At 40.7% G+C, this 21796-nt stretch overlaps 5 protein-coding genes and 1 long non-coding RNA gene across 8 annotated transcripts in view; 4 read left to right on the top strand and 2 right to left on the bottom strand.

Moving 5' to 3' along the window:
• Positions 1-182: 182 nt before the first annotated feature.
• Positions 183-9570, bottom strand: LOC124349665 (muscle LIM protein Mlp84B-like). 2 transcript variants are annotated; one of them, XM_046800437.1, is made up of 11 exons: positions 9334-9570; positions 8503-8635; positions 8122-8293; positions 4780-4894; positions 4593-4689; positions 3846-3927; positions 3521-3647; positions 3245-3420; positions 3022-3148; positions 2655-2939; positions 183-2583 (listed from the first exon to the last, which is right to left on the bottom strand). In XM_046800437.1, the coding sequence occupies exons 2-11, from the start codon at positions 8615-8617 to the stop codon at positions 2413-2415; spliced, it is 1467 nt and encodes a 488-aa protein (XP_046656393.1). In that variant the 5' UTR covers positions 8618-8635; positions 9334-9570; the 3' UTR covers positions 183-2412. The 2 variants fall into 2 exon arrangements, with proteins under 2 accessions (XP_046656393.1, XP_046656392.1); XM_046800436.1 differs by lacking the exon at positions 3846-3927 and adding an exon at positions 4343-4430 and having other exon boundaries at positions 9334-9568.
• A 3045-nt stretch (positions 9571-12615) lies between these two features.
• LOC124350031 (WASH complex subunit 3-like) lies at positions 12616-13856 on the bottom strand. The gene is made up of 3 exons (XM_046801011.1): positions 13681-13856; positions 13446-13610; positions 12616-13204 (listed from the first exon to the last, which is right to left on the bottom strand). Exons 1-3 carry the CDS (start codon positions 13729-13731, stop codon positions 12827-12829), a joined length of 594 nt encoding a protein of 197 aa, XP_046656967.1. The 5' UTR covers positions 13732-13856; the 3' UTR covers positions 12616-12826.
• Position 13857: 1 nt separating this feature from the next.
• Positions 13858-14751, top strand: LOC124350175 (60S ribosomal protein L44). The gene is made up of 3 exons (XM_046801220.1): positions 13858-13972; positions 14324-14497; positions 14565-14751. Exons 1-3 carry the CDS (start codon positions 13970-13972, stop codon positions 14700-14702), a joined length of 315 nt encoding a protein of 104 aa, XP_046657176.1. The 5' UTR covers positions 13858-13969; the 3' UTR covers positions 14703-14751.
• Positions 14752-16240: 1489 nt separating this feature from the next.
• Positions 16241-20111, top strand: LOC124350177 (bacchus-like). 2 transcript variants are annotated; one of them, XM_046801223.1, is made up of 4 exons: positions 16241-16637; positions 18344-18518; positions 18588-18629; positions 19876-20111. In XM_046801223.1, exons 1-3 carry the CDS (start codon positions 16539-16541, stop codon positions 18623-18625), a joined length of 312 nt encoding a protein of 103 aa, XP_046657179.1. In that variant the 5' UTR covers positions 16241-16538; the 3' UTR covers positions 18626-18629; positions 19876-20111. The 2 variants fall into 2 exon arrangements, with proteins under 2 accessions (XP_046657179.1, XP_046657178.1); XM_046801222.1 differs by having other exon boundaries at positions 18588-20111.
• On the top strand, positions 16652-18219 carry LOC124350501. The gene is made up of 2 exons (XR_006921033.1): positions 16652-18081; positions 18140-18219. It is a non-coding gene; the product is annotated as an uncharacterized LOC124350501 (long non-coding RNA).
• Positions 20112-21627: 1516 nt separating the features above from the next.
• The window catches only part of LOC124348513 (extensin-2-like), a 38180-nt gene continuing 38011 nt past the window's right edge, over positions 21628-21796 (top strand). The window contains exon 1 of the mRNA XM_046798740.1: positions 21628-21744. Coding sequence (XP_046654696.1) covers positions 21741-21744 — 4 coding nt within the window. The 5' untranslated portion in view covers positions 21628-21740. The remainder of the gene's footprint in view (positions 21745-21796) is intronic.

Genomic DNA, 21796 nt, shown 5'->3' with positions numbered 1-21796 from the left:
TTCCTACATACACACATGAGGACGCAGCTATACTATACCTGAAACTCTCCCTGTGGGTATATGTAAAAGTATATATAGGCTCAGCAAACAATAGTGTCCTTGTTCCAGCAGCTGTGCACATACACACACTTTGGTGTATATGGTACCGAGAATCCTCCGCCCCGCATAGAAATGAAATTCTATTTTATTTTTTTTCCCAACTGAGAAATTCAGTTTGTATTCGCTTCAAAAGAAGGCAAGCACGTCATGAGAGAAGGGGCATATAGGAAGGAGGGAGGGAGGCATCAAAATGGGAAGGTCGACAGTTTAAATAAAAAAGGCGAGATGTACAATTATTATTAATGTATACGCGTTGCTGAACAAAGAATGTTTGAAAACCTTTTTTTTTTTCTTTTCAATTTCAGGTTGCCATCTTTTTTTTTTGTTTTGCGACTCCAAATGAGTTTGTGCAACCAAAGGCGAAATATGATTAAACGAAACATTTTGATAGGAAATAATTATCAATCGATGCAGAAATAAAAGCAACGAAAATTTTTTTTTTTTTAATGTCGGAAATGAATTTGGGGGGGAGGGGGGGAGGTTGATTTTTCGCTAGAAATTCGGGAGTCAAGGTCCATTCCGTCAAATGAAATCGTTCGCAATTTAAGGAAATTGATCAGCTTATTATTTAGATTCCGTTCGGTTTTTTCGTTTAGTCCATTCAAAGGCAGTGAAAAGCTTCCGTCAGTTCCCAACATTCCAGGTGATATTACAGACTTATCACAGCTGTGTGTGTGTGTGTGTGTGTGTGACCCAACAGACAACAACAGCAGGAGAAGATAAGAAATTCATGATAAACGACCACCCTCCAAACCCAAACTTAAAAGAAAAAGAAAAAATGTCTCGAGTTTCACGTGTGTGCATTTTGTTTGTTTAGTTCAATGTTTGAACTCGATGATTAAACTTGTCAAAAATCAGATAAATGGAAAACTTTGTTCTGGATTATGTAAAAGCGATACTGGAGAAACCCAATAATAAATTTAAAAAATAAATAAAAAAAAATAAAAATGAATCAAGAAGATATCCAAGTCTGAATAGATAATTCTTGAACGAATAATAATAATAATAAGGAAGCGCTGTTGCCGCTACAGAATCAAAGGGCGAGAGAGAAGCAGAATAAGAAATCAAACAGGGAATCAATTTTTTTTTAACGCTGAAACAGCTCCCAGGTGAATAGTGGAATTTAAAAAAATAATAATAAAATCAAATAAAGAAAAAAGACAAACAAAATAGGACACAATTCATCAGCTGCTGTCAGCGCGTGTTATTTATAAAGACGTAACGAGTTATTAGTCAACAATTTTGTCTGCTTGTCGTCGTGATTGTTTGTTTCCTGGTGGATGAAATGGTCGCCAAAAGCCGCAAAGAATTTGAGGAGAGGGGGTAATCAAAAATAAGAGGTTGAAAAAATTATAGCAACAAATTTAAATTAAAAAAAAAAAAATAATAATAATAATAAAAATCAAAATATCGTTATACAAATATGGCCACCTCGTCATCACACTCGGACACGTCATCACACACATGCGCTCTCTCCTTCAAACATAAAATCAACTTGTGTATAAATAATAGGAAAATAGCAGCATCAAATAAAATAATATCAAAAGCCAAACAGAAAATTTTTAAAATAAAAAAAACACCGACAAAAAGAAGAAAAAAGAAATTTAGAGAATTCAAGAAATGACGACTTTAGCGTCACCTGTTGTCGATTTCTTTCATTCAAATTTGTTTTTTCCATCTTTTTGCCATTCAATTTTGATTCTGTTCATCTTTAAGTATGTTTTTGAAAAAAGGCCTTTCACGACACGAGTTAGATGCATGATGAATCAGGGACTAGAACGACTCATTCCATGAATAAAGGCCGACATTTCTGCCCGCCATTTTTTGAAAAATAAAAAGACTACAAATATTATACGCTAGGATCAATCGATTAGTAAAATTTGATAGGTATCGGAGCGAAGAAAAAGGAAAAAAAAAAAAAAACATTCGGAGATTAAATATAATTTTGAACAATCGTATGTGGATTATTTCGTTTTTGGGTGGGTAATAATAGAAAGAAATTTTGTGTCTGGACATTGGTGGTGTATCAAAAAGCTGAAAACAAAATTTTATTTTGTTTTTCTTTAATTTAGAAAAAATCCCCCCACTTAACTTAATTCCCCATAAAAAGCATTTGATTAATATTTTTATTTTCTTTTTTTTTAATATTTTTCTCTTTTTTTTGTGGTAATCCCTCAAATTTTAGGAGGTGAAAAAGCAGCGGACAGCGCGAGTGATGCGGTTAATAACCCCGTCATCAACATCAACTATAAATCGTATTGTCCGAAAAATGATTCTTTTGTTGTTTTGTTTTGTTTTTTAAAATTTTTAGTTTTAGAAAGTTTGCAGAGCTCCGCCGCCCATGCCGTAACCGACTCCGTGTGGGCCGAACTTTCTGCGATAGCAGCCGACGCAGTAAATGTCATTGTCGGGACCGTCGTTCAGGTTGGTCGAGTCCAACGAGTGATGGCAATCGCTGCAGTTGAAACAGCGCTTGTGCCACACCTAATATGTCCAAATTAACCCAATTAAAAAATAGGAATTTAAAAAAATAAGGAAATGATGTCAAAACTTACTCGGGTCTTGCTAATCATCTGCTCGGCGGCGTAGACGCAGAATCCACAGCGAGGGCAGCCCTCACCTTCTGCGGCCTTGAGGCCCTGCTTGGCCTCGACGGGCACGTCAGCGGTGCCTGTAGTACAGACCAGAGTGGGCGAGTGGCCGTAGCCGAAGCCTTTCGGTCCGAATCGTTTGCCGTAGCAGGCCTTGCAGTAAATGTCCTTGTTGGGACCGTCGCAGGCCAGGACAGAGTCCAGCGGCCGGTGGCAGTCGCCACAGCTGAAGCACTTTTTGTGCCACTCCTAAAAATACAAATCACATTTTCATATTCATTGGGTTGTACAGTATAAGCCTGGACGTCGCGATTAATTGTGTATGACTCACTTGTCCCTTGGACAGCATCAGCTCAGCCGCAAAGACGCTTCCGCCGCAACGGGGGCAACCCTGGCCCTCCGGAGCCTTGATGGTCTTGGTGTCGATAGCCTTGAAAGCCAAATTTTCCATGTCGTTTCTGAATTATAGACAAAAAAATTGAAATGAGATACAGAAATTGCAGTAGGATGTGTACATAAAAATGTTTGGCATGGAGCCGGCAGCCAAAACGTACGGAATGGAGTCGGCCATCAGGAAAGCGCCTCCGGCGCCGAATCCGTATCCTTTGGGGCCGAATTTCTTGGCGTAGCAGAGCTTGCAGTAGACGTCACGATCTGGCCCGTCACAGGCCAGCACCGAGTCCAATACGCGCTTGCACTCTTTGCAGTTGAAGCAAGTCTTGTGCCAAACCTGCCACCGAAATCCAATCAAAATTTAAAATTAAAAAATTAATAATGAGCTTTTTTCTTTCTTAGTTTTAAATAATTTGTAATTCTTTTTAAATTTTTACCGTTCCACGAGCCAACATTGTCTCGGCGGCGAAGACGGCGCCGCCGCAGCGCGGGCATCCGTCCTGTCCTTCAGTCGCCTTGATGACGCCCAAATCCGGCCGGCTTGGCCGCATCTTTTCCGCATTGCTGCGTTGCACAATTTCATTTTAAAAAACAACAATCATTAGTTTATTTTATTCTAGTTGGAATTTAATTTTTAAAAAAGAAATTTGAAAATGCTGGTAGACACTTTGCGGCAAGCGAAATAATTAAAAATATGAAGGCTGTTATGTACAAAAGTAGCAATCAAATAATATAAGCTGGGGTTTACAGCGGCACACCTACCCCTTATCGAGGCGGTCTACGTCGGAGGTAAGTGTCGTGCCGAAGCCATAGCCTATCGGGCCGAATCCTTTGGCATAGCAAACTGGATTATTCGGCCATATGAGATGTTATACATGTGTGAGTGTTTTGTTTTATTGGTCGTCATCGTCGGCGGACCCAAAAAAAGGAGAGAATAGGAAATGGTTGGGAAAGAAAATTTTTAAAAAATCATTGGTTATTATAGCCCAGGCATGAAAATGAATTAAAAGCCAAGCCTTAATGATTGTACGTCGTCATTATCAATTAAATAAATAAGCGAAATTATATGAATAAGCGAACACAAATTGGCTTAGAGATTTTTTGAAACGGAAAAAAAAATTTTAAGATTTAAAATTAGCGCGCGAAAAAGAATTGTTTTAAAAAAGCCGCGGTTTTTTGAAAAAAAAAAGGTTTTTTAAATGGATTATTCGTTCGTTCGTTTTTGTTTTTCTTTTTGCATGTGGAATGTGGGTGTATACCTCAAAACTGTCAGAGCGTCGCTCTGCAAAATTCCGGCACCTTGACCAAAACCGTAGCCGGACGGTCCGAATTTCTTGCCGTAGCACACTAATTTTAAAATTTGATGATTCATATAATTATCGCTAAAATCATTTCTCGTCTACTGCATCTCGTGGAAATTATTTATCCATCCGAAGATATTTCTCGATTGCGTTATTATTCGCAAGATGGCCTACATACAAAATTGTGACGCTATTAAATAATACTTACGTTTGCAGTAGATTTCTTTGTCGGGAGCTTCGCAGCAGTTGGTCGAGTCCAGATGCTTGCGGCAGTCCTTGCACTTGTAGCACTTCTTGTGCCACGACTGCCAACATCAAGACAAATAATCGATTTCTTATTATTGCCAAACAACCAGCTGGATTATAGTACTAGTAGTAGTGTCTATAATACGTACTCTGCCACCGGCCAACATCCGCTCGGCTTCGTAGACGTGGCCACCGCAACGGGGGCATCCTTCGCCAGCCGGAGCCTGCGGCACTGGCTTCTCGGCACCCGGAGCCGGGCGATTGCTGTTGGTTGGTATGTCGTCCGGAATGAAATCGGATAGCGGCGGAGGGAGGAGGTGAAAAGAATGTATAAGATTATTTTGATCTCGTCGACACTTTTTCAAAACAAGACACAAAAAAAGATAATGAGATGCCCGTCCTGCAATCGCAGGGCAGACAGCCAAAACATTCAGCGAAATAAAGCTCGATGGATTTCAATCCGGATTCAGATAATGAATTCGTTGCTATGCAATGTGGAAAATAGATACTATTTAATTTAATAGACAAGTTTATTTTTGTTTTCTTCCCCGAACCGGATTGAATGTCAATCGAAAATTGAGAGTTATATAAGCCAAATATGTAGGCCACGTCCATCAGTTACGTAATCATGCCGTAAAAGATAGTTTGATGAATGAAGCCAAGCTTTTTGGTTAAAAATTCAATTGAATTTTGCCATCTTATTTGCCTTTTTGTTTTTGCCAAATGCGCATTTAATTAAATTCCTTTCAAGTTATATATAAAAAGCTATGTCTGAATTACATAATTCACGCGAATAGCCAGTATTAAAATCCCTCGCATGTAAATATAAGCACGCAGTGAAGCGAATGAGTATAAGCGGGTGTGGATTTCTTTGAGAGTTTAGTGTTTTAGGGTTAATGGTGTGTCGTGATGGTCGTCATAGCATTAGGGAAAGGGGGCGGGGACTCTTCTTCTTTTAAAAAAATTATTGCACGAATTTTACAGAAATAATTTCAAAATAGAGATCTGGAATTTGCGTTTCGGAAGTTGTATAATAATGCTACCAAAGAAAATGGATCGAGTCTGCAAAAATAGTACTGGAATGAGCAATGGGAAAAGGGACTCCCAAAAAATCGAATAATGTAATAAGAAGAAAATTGAATCAAATGAAATCAAAACCAAAATTAAAAACGAGGAAAGAAATGTCTCCAATGAAAAGAGAGCAGAACATCAGGCATCGATTGTCGGAAAGAAAATTGGCGCTGATTATATCAAAGAGAATTCAATCCGAAAAGTGAATCAATTGCTCACGAATCTGAAAAAGGAAGATTCATTTAAAAAATGAAAGACAATTCGCCTAGATTTACTTTCTTTTTTTTTTTCTTTTTGAATATTTGATTTGTTGACAAATAAAAAGATTTCAATTGTTTTTGGACGAGGAAAATAAAATGATAAAAATAATCGAAGGGCTCGTAAACAAATTGAGGGCAGTTCCTTATCCCATTACCATCCGATATAGTACAATCATCAACTTGATGGTCGTAACTTTTTTTTTCTTATTAATGGACTGTTATATCATCAATACAAAAGTGAGAAATAAAAAAAAAGACATTAAAATCTAAATTTTCGAATTCATTTTTGGTTGCTCGCGGTTATTCATCAAAGAAAATAAAAAACCAAACCAAAAAAGAAAAATGAGGTGAGACATAGACAAGTGAAATTTTAAAAAATAAAATCGCACGACCAAGAAGATTTGGTGAGTGTCAGATTTGAAAAAGGCAATGAAGAGAAACAGAAGATGAATATAGAAAACGATCAAACTCCAGAGCTCTGGTTGTGTGTGGACTTTATAGCAATCAAGAGAGTGAGAGAGAGAGAAAGGTGACTGAAGTGTGGGAGAGTTTGTGAATGAAATTAATCGATCGGGCCACAAAAAATAAAACCCAAAACATTTTTTTTTTATCAATTAAAAATTATATCGTTAAATTAAAAAGAAATCATCCGCAATCGAATTTTTTGAGCGCGCGCCGAGCCAGCATCAGCCAAAAATGCCAAATAGCCCAAACGAGAATAAAAATTAATATGCTGGAGGAATTTCAAACCTTTCCATCTTATAGATTTCGTCATCAAACTATACCTGATCTGAATATTTCTTACTGTTGGAAACGGTGTCGAAACAAACACACACACATCGCGTCAACGCCGGAATTGGATAATTTGATTTTTGTGTGGTGTCGCAAGTGACGCAATGAAATTATTTGTAATTAAAAAATTTACCGAGAGCAAAAGAAATTGTGTTGTTCTTTTTTTATTATGTCTGAAACCAATTGGTAAATAATGTAACGCCACGTTAAAATGAAAAAAAAAATGGAAAAAAAAGTTAAAGCGGAAAATGAAGAAGGAAGGAAGAAACAAATTAAAACGTAAAAATTTTCAGAATTTGTTGTCTAAAGCGAAAAAAGGTCAATCGTATGTACGAGGAATCAGGGAAACTATAGAGAACTCGAAAATATAAAAAGCCAATGGAGATATTGCTAATTGAACGAAGGAAAATTATTCAAAAAATAAAATAAAGGACCGAATTGGAGTGCAAAATAAAATTATTTCAAAGCGCGCCAAATTTGAATGTCTGGAGAAGGAAATAGTAAGTGGCATATTGAAAGTTGGGGGGTGTAATAGGGCGGTTATATAAGTCGGCGATGGGGAATTGTGTTTTGTAATAATAATTTTTTTTTTGTTTGTTTTTCGAGTCTGGTTTGGCAGTAAAGGTGTGTGTGTGTGTGTGCACGTGGCGTTCTCCTTACTACTCGCGCGTTCAAGGCTTAGCCCCGTAAACAGCGTCGATCGGCTTGTTTCTGATGTAAGAACAGGAACCAAACAAAACAGGGGAGAAGGGAGAAAGAAAGAGAGAGACAACACGTCACTCTTTGAATGTCTCGTCTTATAAATCGAATTCCATTAAATAATTCATTATTTTTAAATTTAAAAAATCGTCTAGTGGTATAAGGAACGCCCTTTTTGTTGTTGTTTTTTTATTAGCCCCCGACCTGATTATACCATTTGTTTTTCATCCCCTAAAAATAAATTTTGATTCATTTAAGTCAATCGATTATGTAACTAATCGGATTGGATCGCTTTTAATAATCGGCCCCGAATTTTAAAAAAATACGAGCAGGAAAAAGCTAAAAATTTGATGAAGCGCGCCACTTGCGTTACTTCGCTCAAGTCAACCGTTAACAAACCAAAAAATAATTAAATAAAATAATTTGATAAAAAAACAAAACAAATGCCACAAAATTAATATAAAAACGGCTTCTGTTTTTTTGTTGGCAAATGTACACACAGGATTTGAGCTAAACGGTTGTTATTATGTACGGTGGTTTTTTTTTGTGGTGTATGTATATAATATGTATATAGATAAGGCTACGCATGGGTAAAGAAAAATTCCGTATGAAAATTCTCCAAGATCCCAAAAAATGAAAGAAAAGAAATAAGAGAATGTCGGGACTTACGAGACGGACTGAGTGTTGCCCAAATGTTCTCCGACGTCCATGCTCAAAGCTCCGGCGCCACCGCCGAATCCGTATCCCTTGGGTCCGTACTTGCGAGCGTGACAAACCTTACAGAAGAGCTCGTTCTCGTGAGTGTTGGCGTTGGTAGAGTCCAACATCTTGTTGCACAGGCCTTGAAATAAACAAAGGAGGGAAAATGATTAATGATACTTGTATCAAATCGACAATCAATTGTTATCCAAACGTCATTCTCCATCCAAACACCGCTTCCATCTTCCATCAACATCTTCCTCCATCCACATCTTCTTCCATCTTTCATCCAGCCTCATTTTCTCCATTTTTTTTTCTTAAGGCGAATCAAAGTTGATTAGATCATTTTACCGCATTTGAAGCACTGCTTGTGCCATTTCATGCCACCGGCTACGCGCTCTTCGGCGGCGTACACGGACTTGGAGCACTTGGGGCACTTGGCGATATCGACGGGGACGAAAGGCATCTTGAAACGCTAAAGGATCTGCATCAAATAGAAACGAAAAATTAGATTAACAGCTGAAAGAAATCACAAATTGTATCGGCAAGCAAAATGAGCGATGATCGGTGCGCGAAGGTGAGTGAGTAACCGAGAGAGGCCCATATAAGGACCTCATTGAACCGGGGAAGGGAACCTCGCCGTGTGTGTGAGTGTTTGTATTTATCTTTTGGTTTACGTGGGACAGGAGAGTCTACCGTGCTGGGGACCGTTTCGGGTTTAAATTTAGATCCATATTATAACAGCCGAACGGCAGCAGCAGCAGCAGGGGGCCGTCTGTTGGGGGGAAATTGGACAAGCAACTGCTGCACACACACAACGTGGAAACACTCTACTACTACCCAGCACATTTTTTCAACAATAACAATGGACACAATCCTTGCTGGAGGATCCCAAAAGATCGCAGCTCAAATCCAAACAAAATGGCGCCCCATCTTTTCTATCACTAGACGGTCAACGTTGAAAAAAGCAACGAACCAGCCAACAAATTTTCAAACTTGTCTGCCAAAATCTCGTTCACTTTTGACGTGAATCAAAATGCTCCCCCCAAAACTATTTCAAAACTTTTATAACTCTGTTCAAAATTACACATTGCAATTCAAAAAAAGCTCTGTGCGATTGTCACTTATAATTTAAAGTCTATTCGGAATGTAATAAGAAATGAAACGGCAGTGAGTTCTTACCGGTGTAAACTTGTGCGAGAGAGTAAAAACGTAGAGAGAGAGAGAGCGAGACGAGAGTGTGTTGTGTTAGGTCACAGAGTCGGCAACCAACTAGCGTCGAAACAGGTTAAGGCACTGGGGTTTCTTTATCCCTGGGCAACGGTGTGAGGGCGACGGTCGAGCTGCTTACGAGAGCTGCGGAGCTTGTGATTAACAGTGAGGACTTGCGACGGTCCCACCCCGTGTAATATAGGGTGGAGAAGACGTGCGCGGGGGTCAAGTTCACAAAAAGAAAAAGGGAAAACAATCAGACGGTGACACGTAACAGCAGACCATGGGACCCAATCGCCGTCGAGATTCCACATCCATCGGACCCTCCCTTTTGCGGCGAATCCTACAGCAGCAGCTACACCGGGGCGAACTTTTCTCCCCTTTAACCAAACGTCGTTTTTCTTTTTTTCCTTCTTCTCCACCACCACCACCACCAAAACGACCACGCCCTTTCTCTCTCTCTTGAAACTCGGGGGGGGGGGTTTAATTATAGACCGATGCGCTCAATAGCTATTTTTCACTCGGCGCCGACATTTGCTTCTCTCTCCGCTCAGCAGCAAATCGGTAACTCTTTTTTTTTTTATTATTTTTCTCATCTGGACGGCCTAGTTCTTCTAGCAACTCCCATCCACCAACCAAACGAAACGGGAGATCGTGTCATCTTTTTATTTACCTTTCGGCGCGTGTGGCAAGAGAGGTGACGAATTCGTCACGCCCGATTCCAACCGTCTGCTGCTGCTTTGCTCTTATTTGGCTCAAATGATTTTATTTTTGAATTGTTTTCGCGGGTCTTTTGATTTCTTTTTGGGTCGTGTGGCCAAACGATAAATACCCCCCAAAAAAACGAGTGGATATTAGTACCTCGTGTGCATGATGCTATATGCACATTTTCTCCGCATTTTCTAAGTTTAGCCGTGAATCATCGCCTTGTGTTGGATATAGTAGGATCGCTACAACTTACGCGGGATGGTCGTCGGTCGGAACCGGGATCAAATGAAACTTTTTATTTTTTTTATTTTGCACGCGGGTAAAGGAATGTGACCTCGACGGACGAGGGCACGGTGACAGCCGACAATTTTTTTTTATTTTCTTGTGTCTACTTCTTCTTCTTCTTCTTCTTCTGTCGAAAATAGTCGCGCGGGACTTTTGAAGATGAGAAAATGGCATCAGAGCGCGAGCGCGTTCTTATATAGGCGCTTCAAAATGTTTTCCCTATTAGAAAATTGTTATCCATTTGCGATAGGAGAAGTGCCAGCGGGCGAATGTCCCTCGCGGGTCTTGTGACGTGATCGATCGAGACGAAATCTGTCACTTCGGGGACGGACAAATGTCATCGTCAAAGAGAGCGCGTGCGTTTGCGGGAGTTATATCGGTTGGAGTGAGGGGGAGGGGGGTATAGGGGAAACCGTTTACCCGTGATATTGCCGGATTCTCTGCAGCTCTGCAGCTCCTAGCCGTTCTTCTAAAAAATCTTCCGAAAAAATATCCTTTTCGACCAATGCCCAAATATAGGGCCGGCTAGACGCTGCTACTATACCGGCGGAAGGATTCCAGACGCACAAATTGTGGGTGTGACCTGTGGAAGTTGCGCCTGGAACGAGAAGCATTTCCATCTCTCCCGCGATGACGAAACCCCCCGTCCTGCTAGATGATCAGCTCCTTTGTGGAACCACTATGGAAATGAGATGGCACGCCAACAGCCAGCAAGGGACGGGGGGTCACGCAAAAAGCCATTTCCAAGCCGTGCCAGCTGGAAAGTGCCACACTCGGGACACGCCGCAAAAGGGTCAGCCGCCATTTAGCTAATGAGCTGTCTGATATTCTTGGCCTTTGAATTTTTGGTGTGGCCTCCTTTGAAGAATTTGTTAGACCTCAATATGAGATAGAAGGTTGGATCCATCCCATAGATCCTTTTCAATTCCTGCAGGGCTCCTCCTTTCGACTGCTCCCAAGTAGGTGTTGAGCATCAAAGATATCGCTCCTGAATCGCTTTTAAAAGCATCTAAAACCCCCGCGCGCACAAAAAGATCATCAGGAATCTTCATTCTTCTTCTCGTTTGTATTTTTCCCAACCGAAAATAGACGCGGTCCATTCCAGGATCGATTACACATCGTCGTCGTCTGCACACATCTTTGAGCCAACCAAGGACAAAAGAAAGCAAAAACAAAATTGCGGTGTGGCTCATCGCTGACGCCGTTTGCGCGTATCAACGTTCAAATGTTGTCCTCAAGACTCATCGGATAGTTCTCCCAGCAATCCCTGGGCTTCAAATGAATCACACGCTTGTAGCCCAGTTCCAGCTGAAACATATCAAGCCAGTATATATCGTGTGTGTACAAGTAAGTAAGTGTGTGTGTGTGTGTGTTTGTCTTGAAGTTGTCGGGACGATCGACACCCACCGCGCCCGCATCACCGACACAAATAGAGTCGTGAGTCAGTCGAGGTAAAAAGAGGCTCTAAGTTTAGCACGGCCGTGCTCCACATTTCGCTCCTGCCACGGACGCTAGTCGTCGACGGTCTCGTTTATAAAAGAAAAGAAACTCAAAATCGGGTCCAATGGGCTACTGTGTTGCCCGCCGGATGCCCCCACACACAACACACACTCTGCGAGCTAGAAGAAATGGGGTTCTTGTTATTTTCCAAATGGGCCAAAGTTCTTCTCTCTTGCCACTCGGACCTATACATATAAGAGACCAATGTTTACGTTTGAATGTTATGTTACGATATCCAAGAGTGTTGTGTGTGTATAGGTTTCGTGGAAAATGTTTGACTCTAGGAGAAAGAGCTCCAAGTCTTTTTTCTTTTCTTTTTCTCGAGAGTTCCGAGGTGTACAGCTGGGCGAGGAGCTTGTTTTAAAATTAAACTCGCCGGGTCCGTGTTATCTAAAAATACACCACCCCTTTTAGTTGCATTTGATTTTATTGACTCGACTGGGAGAGAGAGAAAAAATAAAAATTTAAAAACCAACCCAACCGACGATTTGCAGCACTAACACGATATTAGAGGCCTGTTTGTGTCATTGTCAAATCAATATGCCGGGGGGGCTTTGATACGTCGCTGCTGGATCTGCCGAGTGGTGGGGTTGGCTGTCGGGATCCTCGTGTGGGCTGTCCGGAGAGATCATCTCTCCCGTCTAACGCACAACTGGAAGCTTTTCTCAAGGACGTACGAGTCTTGGCAATCGGCCTGAGTGCTGGGCCCGTGACTCTTTTTCTTGACATGCATTATTCAAGAGTGTTGTTGTTGTTGTGGTGGTGGTGGTATATTGTCTATACGTGGGGCCAAACATATAAATCATCACGCGTTGAGACTCGCTCATCAAGGCTCTCCGGTTACAACCGTCGATTGAGAATTGATTATGTCTATTTATGATCGGAATCCTTTCTCCATGCATCAAGTATACAGGCACGATAAGACTGAAATTTCAGAAGTCTCGGGGAAAATGATTAATTGTTATTTGTGTTAATAGTCGTCGCTATTTGATTCTTCGTCGTCGTCGGAGCTCGAATGGGTTGATCGCGGTGCTGGTGGGGCCTGGGTGACGTCAACTCTGCCGCTGTTGAGCAGCGACGGATCGTAACCTTCTGCTCGCATTTTCTGCTCGACGGCCAGTAACGGAACCCCAAAGGCAAGCATTTTGACGAACCGAAGGATTTCGGGATTCGGAGGCGCCACCGCCGTCTGGTGGACGCTAGAAACATCTTCAGGAAAGACTGGTGGAACGGCGGATGGAGGGATCTGAACGCTTGCAGCCACTGGTACAGATTCTGAGCTGGTGGCAGGCACTGTAGGTGGGATGGCCGGTATTGAAGTAGTTTCCAGTGCAGGAACTGAAGCCAACTGTTTTCAAAAGAAAAAAGAATCAGCCATTCATTGTCTATAAATGATTAACAAACCCCAAGTGATACACTCGAGTGAGTTGGCTCGACATGTATTGTTAAATAACCAAGTAGGTAAGCCTAGTCTTGCTTAATCTAAATTTGTTTCTCATGACAATATCATTTCATATTAATTTACCCTATTTATGCACCTTTAAAAGTAGAGCTGGTGGAATTGAAATTGGTAAATAAAGGAAATTTACCTTTGCTTCGAGAATGGCTAATGTTGCTTCAACATCTTGCAGTCGAAAGTTGAGATCCAGCAATTTGGTATCACATATAATTGCAAATTTGTTTAGTAACTGAACAGAATTGGAAACAAACTGGTTGAAATAGCTCAAAATTCTTTTAGTTTCGATGGGCGGAACCTGTCAAAGATGCAATTTGTTACTGCCGATTTAAACCGAATTTAAACGAAAATGAAAAATACAAACGAACCGAAGAGAACTCGACAGTAGGACCGAAAAAAGGTAGTCCTTTATTTTCCATCCCTTAGTATTTCTTCCTTGATTAGAACGACGTGGAATATACGAATTATTAAATCACATCCATGGGATAAATGTCGCGTTTGATTGTTTTGTTTTTCTTCTAGCAGACGACACAGAATCCATCCCCTTCAGGCGCAGCGGTCGAATTATTTGAGGAACAAGGCAACTCTGTTGTTCACTTCCAATCCGGAGGAGAAAATTCTGTCTCATTTCCACTTCGTTCGCCTGTTCGTCCGAAAATGGTATAGTCTCGTCGATTTAATATCCCGCAACATCCTTTGATATTTAACCATCTTATGTGTCTATTTAGCATCTTTTTTTGCAGTAGAATTCAATGATGTTTATTAGCATTTTGTGTCAATTGGTAGACTTTTCATTTCACTGGTATAAAATCTGTTTTGTCAGCCTGTCTGTCATATGGATACCTTGACTAAACATGTTATTGTGACTGTTAATACTAGCATTACTTAAAAGTTTTAGTTGTAAATTTGCTTTGCAGTTGTAAGTATTTGGTTTTTAAGTATGTTGTGCATTTAACCTGTCATAATTTGTTATCGAAAACACCGGCTCATGACTTGTTGATCTCGTTTTAGGTGAACGTACCAAAGAGTCGTCGCACCTACTGCAAAAAATGCAAGACCCACAAGGTCCACAAAGTGACGCAGTACAAGAAATCCAAGGAGCGTAGTGCTGCCCAGGGTCGTCGTCGTTACGACAGAAAACAAAAGGGTTATGGTGGTCAAACCAAACCTATTTTCAGGAAGAAGGTATAAAGACTTGAAGACTATTTCACTTGACTCGTGTACTAATGTTTCTCATTGTTGAATTACGCAGGCCAAGACCACTAAAAAGATTGTCCTGAGGATGGAGTGCTCAGAATGCAAAGTCCGCAAGCAGATCCCCCTCAAGCGCTGCAAGCACTTTGAACTTGGAGGTGACAAGAAGAGGAAGGGACAGATGATTCAGTTCTAGACTGTTTGTCATCACCTTGTGCTGGCCAATACAACATCTTTGGCGCCTATAGTCTGTTACTAGTCTCTTCATTACTTTCCTCAATCCCTATGATAATGTAGGGAAATGCCTCCATGCGAGACAATTGGGTATTTAAAGATTGATTTCAAATTATTTCCAAGGTAAAAAATCAACCATTGTTCTAAGTATTTAGGTGAGAAATCAGCCAACTTTTGTCGAATCTAGTATTCAGCCTTGCTTTTAGTATTTAAGAGTTGCTTTAGTTTTTATCCTAATTAGCTCTTGAAAAGTAGTGTGAAGCCCATCACGCCATCTGTGAGTGATGATTCCAACTCGACACCACAATCGGACGGTTAGACTGAACGCTTCGATCGTCTAAAAAGCGATAAGGAAAACTCTTCGTCATTGGTTGACGCGTTCGCGGTGTACATGTCGAAGAGAAAACGAAGATTGTAGATGGCGAGAGAACAAGAATAGAAAAAGAGTGAAGCATTCAATGGCGTCTGTTAAAATGCGTGTGAACGGGTTTCCGGTCATTCTTAGTGTACGAGAATACTTGAAAAATGTCGTTGAAGAGTAAATAATTTCGAAAAGAAAGAAATGACGAGTGTGTTATAAACAAGACGGTTACGAATTATAAGAGTTTTTCCATTTATCTGTTTGATGCTAACAATCTAGTTGTAGACCACGCTTTGAGCGTCTGTAGGGGATAAAGAGAAGATAACGCTATTATCTTTTAGTTGGAAGGACGTCAACTACCCGGTATTTTCGGGAGATGAGGGAGAGACGTGAGATGAGCGTTTCTTTGTTTTCTGGTTCGCGCGGATTCTCAATCCGCCGCCTAGACAACTACTACCCATGATATATAAACCAGTAAAAATATGGCCGGTAGAGGGGTTAAAAAATCACGCTGGTGGTGCAACCGACGTCTAGTGACGTGCTAGTTACTAATCTGCCTCGGCGAGTTTCTCATTTATCTTTCGGCCAACCGATTCGAAACCAAGAGTTTTGTTTTCAATTCGAAAAATTTCAGTGGGAAAGTTTCCGAGTTGAAAATCCCAAGTACGAGAGTGAGACCACGCTACACAGAACCGGCTTTTTCTCGCTATGCTTGAGGGGATATTCGACTTGGTTCTTTTTTGACCACCCCACGCTTCACTCATTGAGTATACCGGTATAGTATAGTAGTGTATATATGCATACATGCGAGAGAGATATATATATATTTTAATACTGGTGGTAATACCTTGGAAGACCTAGGAATGGAGAGAAGGAAGGGGGAAAATGGACTCTCCAAGCAGAGCCATCTGGGTAGCAGCGTGGCTAGCCCAGCGCATATAATATATCGACACGGCTATATGTTCTCTTTGGAGAGCCGAGTTTTTTAAGGTACCTTTTTCCACCCCACCCCACCCTCTACCCCCCCCTCTCTCCCCATAATGAAAAGAGTGGAATGGGCGGAGTTTATCCAGCTGGAGCGCTGGTATACAACAGGGGTCTTGTGATTCGATCTAGACGCCACGGCAAAAGGGACGCGCTTTGCCACCGAAAACCCGAGGCTAAGGACAACCCCCCCGCTAGAGGCCGATACAAGGCGATGCAAGTCACCAACGACTTGGGGCCCCACCAGTGTGCTCTACACCGTCCCGTCTATAACACCTCGAAAGCAGAGACTCTTGCGAACGCGCCAAACTTCCTTTTTTAAGGCACTCTCCATCTTCTCTTAGTCTTTTTTAAAATAACTTGTCGAACCGTCTGTCGAGCAAAATCCACTCGATTTCGTCTCACTTAAATATTCACGCTCAACCAACCAACAACAACACACCTCCAAACAAAATGAGTTCCAAGGAAGCAACGAAGGAAGTTGAAGCCGACGAAGTCATCGCCGCCGACGCCAAGAAAGATGCAGTCAAAGGCACAAAACGGCCAGCAGAAGTAAGTCAATCTTTTTGTTACTTACTACATTGTCTTCATGTCGGCTCTGAATAAGTCTGTAGCGAGAAAATTTGTTGGAAAAGAGGGTTTCGTTATGGCTAAATTAAGGATCAACTCGAGAACCCACGCGCCGCGTGCTTGCCGCCATTTGTGTGTGTGTGTGTGTATGTGTGTAGTGTGTTGAGTGCGTGTGTCTGGGGCCGGCTTGAGCCCCACGCTCTATCCCGTCGCCATGACTGTTGGAATATTTACTCTTTAAGAAAAAAGGGATCGTAATCAGTAGATATTTGGGAAAATATGTGACAACTATTTGGTCAGAGTCGAATTCGAGCGTTGGACTCGAGAATTTTGGCGCGTTGAGCAGAGTTGCCGTTGAGTTTGATAGCCTTTCACTTCTCTCTCGAAAAGCCGGTGTGTGTGTGCGCGCGATGACGCGCCGCCATGTTTGTCCTAAGCTGGGGCTGCCTAGCTTCCTTCCACCACACACACATAACTTTCCATTTATTTGTTATGTTGTACATGATAGTTTCTTCAGGTCATTGTCCCGTCGTTATGACATGTTTAATAAGTAATTTTTCATGCATTTGCTACATGTCGTGAATTTGTTTTCACTGAAATTGTTAATCTCCAGACACACACACACGACCGGCAGTTTTCGGTATCGAACCGATGACGCCAAGCGGCCGGCTTTTATTTCTCGTTGGTGGTGCAGAGACTGCGCGCGGGCATTTTGACAGCGAACCAACAGCGTTTTTAATCGTTTATTTTTCACAGCCTAAAAATGCTCAAATTAAATTGATTCAAGTTTCACGTGTCATTTTTAGCTAGTTATTTTGATAGAAACCGGCAGGTGGCTTTTTCAGTTTTTTTAACTTTATTTTTCGTTATTTTCATTTCGACCGTTTTTAGTACCTCGAGGCAGTTTGGCCAAAAACAAAATGTCAGGCTTTTTTCCAGATATGAATTCGAATGCCGAAAAGGGGGAAAAAATGGCGTGCCTTCTTCAGCATGCTGTGAAGTGAGAAGCGTCTTAGCTTTTTATTTTCTGTCGGAGGAAGCCCATGTCGAGACTGGCGTGGATCCGCGGATCCAGGAACCGTCGTCTTCCGCTTCCAACAACAAAGAAACACCCGTTGGGTGGGAGGACTTTGATGAAGGGGGTTGGGTGGGGGGCAGCTGCAGAGCAGATGAAAAAGAAATGTTCCTGGCTCAAAGCGAGGAATGGGAGGGAGGAGGGTGGGTAGGAGGTCAACCCCCAAGGTTGGGAGGACGGGGTAGTGTCGTGCGCATAACCATGGTTTTTTTCTTTTTCCTTCTCCCCCCCATAACTACTACCCGTGTCAGGCGAGTCCTTGGGAAGATACTAGCGCCGGACGTGATGCTAGCGTCGTAAAATGGCAACTGGACAGATAGAAAGAAAAACGTGACCGTTCGCAATTAAGATGTAATCCATTAGCTTTTATGGATTGTAAAAATTTGCACTTATCATTCTCCTATTCAAGGCATTTTTTGTTTTAAAAAGAAATTCGGGTATTCTAAGCCTCGTTACACGACATTGATGTGTAGTTGAATGTTTTACTGGTAGGTGGCTCTGCTGTAGCAAATCATTGATTGTCGTTATTGAATATCGATTTCTCTAGCAGTCTCTCGTGAGGGAATATCTAAACTAAATTTTTGTTTTCTTTTATTTTTTATCGTTCTTTCAGGATAAAAATGACGACATTAAGAAATTAAAGAAATCCGAAGAAAACGGTGATGATGAAGAGGCCGAAGATGAAGAAGAGGCTGAAGGAGAGGAAGATGAGGAGGAAGAAGACCTGCCCGAAGGTGAAGAAGACTTCGATGAAGAGGGTGAAGGCGAAGGAGAAGGCGACGACGATGGTAATAAATTCATAATTTTTATTCATCAACTAATTCTCAAATTAATTTTTAATTTTTACTATTTAATAGATGAAGGAGAAGGAGACGACGATGATGATGATGCGTAAAAATGTGAGACAGGAAAAAAAATTATTATTTTTTTTTTTTTTTTTGGCTTCGGTCAGGGTCCACACACTTTTTGCGCATGCGTTACGTCGCTCAGCGGGAAAGCAGCCGGCACCGGTCGGAATTTTTTTTGTGAATTTTGATTTCATCTCTCTCTGTCTCTTATACACTCCCCTGATTCATGATACCTTTTATTCCCACTCTTTATTTCGCCTCCCAATTTTTTTTTAAACCGAGACACACACACGAAAAAAACAAACACCTCATAATGTACGAAAAAGACTTATCAGAGCAGCCGCCCCTCCATCTTCTTTATTATGATTATGTCATGTGTGTGTGTGTGTGAACGTGAGCGCGCGAGCCCAACGCCATCTCTCTTTTTTCTCCCTCTAAAAAAATTTTTCGGTCGCCCTGTCATTTTGTATGAACGTTTTTCAGTTTGACTATGGAAACAAAATCACTCACAAGACACTACCCACCACAACAAAAACCACATACAACATTACCACCATCCCTGATCTGTCCAGCCCCTACCCCTCCCTCCCCCACCCCCCTTATTTACTTGGCGGGAGATTTTTGAATTAAAAGAGGAAGAAGAAAAATTTTGATCGGTGCCGTGTCTTTTTTTTTTTAATAATTTTTATTTAATACCTTTTTACAAAAGTAGGGAGACAACCTGATAGATAAACACGAAATAATTCATTCTACCTAAGGAATAGCAACAAAAAAAAATGAACGTATTGTCTCTTTAAGTTAACCGTACAATTTTTATGGCATCATAGAGATAACAAAAACCAGCGATCCAAAAAAAAATACTTTTTGATTTTCGGTAGATTATTTTACTATCGACTTACTTTTTTGACAGATTTAAAGAAAAATTGCTGAGCGCTCAGGATCATTATCATCTCCTCGCCCACCATCTCCTCATTACCATTTTATCACCACCGCCGTTATCGTCCGTTTTATTATTATTTTTTAAAAAAGTTTCATACCTCGCCACCAACTTCTGGCCCAAACTCACGATGTCAATTTGAAAATAATAATAAAAAATAACAAAAGATAAAAGATATGTTACGTCATGATGAAAAGTGAATCAGACAATTTCAGGGGGTCTACTAGTGTAACATGCTCTGCTACACGTAGTCCAGTTGGGATTTGACATTTGACAGGAAACACGCTGGGATGATTAAAATTGATGGGAAAGTTAAGATGTGATATCTAACTATCGACTCGTTTGTTACTGTGTGTGCAGGTCGTAGGAAGGAAGACGAACGTGAGACGACAAACCCGTTGTTCTTTTTAATTTGATTTTGGCGAAAGATGATTTCCCCTCCTCTCCACACAACTCACGATTTTTCTTTAAATATTCACCACCACACCTCATCATCGGATTTATCGACACATTTTCTTCGCTGTATGCCCGAGGACAAAAAATAAGAATTGTGTAATTCCCCCCATACAAAAACCCAATAGATGGTTCTCTTCGTTTTTTTTCTTTATTTCAACGAGACTCGTCGTCCCTTTTACTCGACCCAATTTTTATTATTACATAATATTCTGTGTGTATGAGTGGTAAAACTAAAGAGAAAAAAAAACGATTCGGTTTTCCATGAAGAACGTGTCCATCATTTTAAATTGTTACAAAATAATCCAGACACGTTGTAGAAATGGTGAGTTATAATTTAATTACTGTGACAAAAGATATTCGATCGAGAAGCAAGTTGTATAATAAAAATTACTTATCGACAGGGTTAGATACTGACTACATGTATGGAAAATTTGAATTGTAGAATATTGGCAAATGAATTTAATCTGCATGTTTCCTTTTAACCACTCGATTGTATCAAATTGCAATTTCTTTCGGTACTTGTTTTATCTGCAAATTATATCGAAAAGGACTTTGCAGCGTCGATGGATTAAGCGCCATGAATAGGTATGTCATCATCCGTCAACCATTTGTTGGTCGTCGTGTTTGTCGTCGCAGTCCTTCAACAGATCCTGAAATGTCGGAATCGATTTCCTAGTAAGCGCATTAAAAAACATTGCGTAAGTCTGTATGTTGTACTTCGTATGTTTTATGAAAAGCATAGCATTGAATGCTTGTAGCTATTTAATAACCGGTCAAATAAGTCATCAGTTTTGGTAAGAATGTAAACTTTGCTTGCATAGGAAAAGCTTCGATGCGCTTATTCCGAGGCTTATTCCGTGTAACATTTTGTTAGTAGATTTAGGAATGTGCTAGACTTGAAGGATCATAAGTCGTCCTTAAGTGATTGAATAATGCTTAATCAACCGGTTCTATTGGCCTCTGAAAATGGCAAGTTCACATCGGCTTTCTGGCAACGAAAGAACCTGATTCACTACGTATATGGTGAGCGGATTCTTATTCTGAAATTCGCAATTTTCAACAACTATTTCATCCGTTACTGCTGCATTGCCACTAGCTTATGAAAATCTCTCAAGTTTCTACCTTCATCTTTGGAAATTCAAGAGACACTGCGGTTGAAAGAACTTTATAAAATACTACAAACTGTCAAGACATTCTGAACAGCCACTGGAGAAAGGATTTTTTCGGCAGCTTCTTCTGTCGGGAAAATCTAAACGTCTTGGATTAAAATTTTTAAGGACATCGGCTGTCGTGAATTTTGTTTGGTTAGTTCTGAGAGCTTGGCCTTTTGTTTCACTCTCCCTATAACCGGTCTATGTCGCATACAAAAAAGTATTTGAAATTAAAACATGCGAATTAAAAAACGAAATACATTTAAAAAAACAACTAGATATCGATAGTTTATTTTAAACGAGTCAACGACAAGAATCATATTTTTACAACTAAATGTTGTCGAGAGAGCTAAAATAAATAAATATGGCAACGTCATCCAAGAGTTAATTGTATAAGACTCAAACTATATTAAGCGATTGCGTAGCAGAGCAGGGAGTGGAAAGATCGCGCCGTTTTCCACAAACAATTATCGCCTACAGCTCTCAAAGGGTGACGATATGGCGCTATAAAAGGGAGGTGTATTCTATTCATTAAATCAGTCTTGTCTGTTTCAGCATCATTGCAGCAACAAACAATTCTCTCATCTGCTGCAGTTTGAGTTTCAATCACATTACATCATGGGTAAATATCTATTTTGAATTATTTCGTTGCAATGTCCTTGTTTTATTTAATT

Source organism: Daphnia pulicaria, chromosome 7 (assembly GCF_021234035.1).
Source record: "Daphnia pulicaria isolate SC F1-1A chromosome 7, SC_F0-13Bv2, whole genome shotgun sequence".
NCBI lineage: Eukaryota > Metazoa > Arthropoda > Branchiopoda > Diplostraca > Daphniidae > Daphnia > Daphnia pulicaria.
Note: the sequence above shows the minus strand (reverse complement) of the source record. Positions and strands in the feature narration are given on the sequence as shown.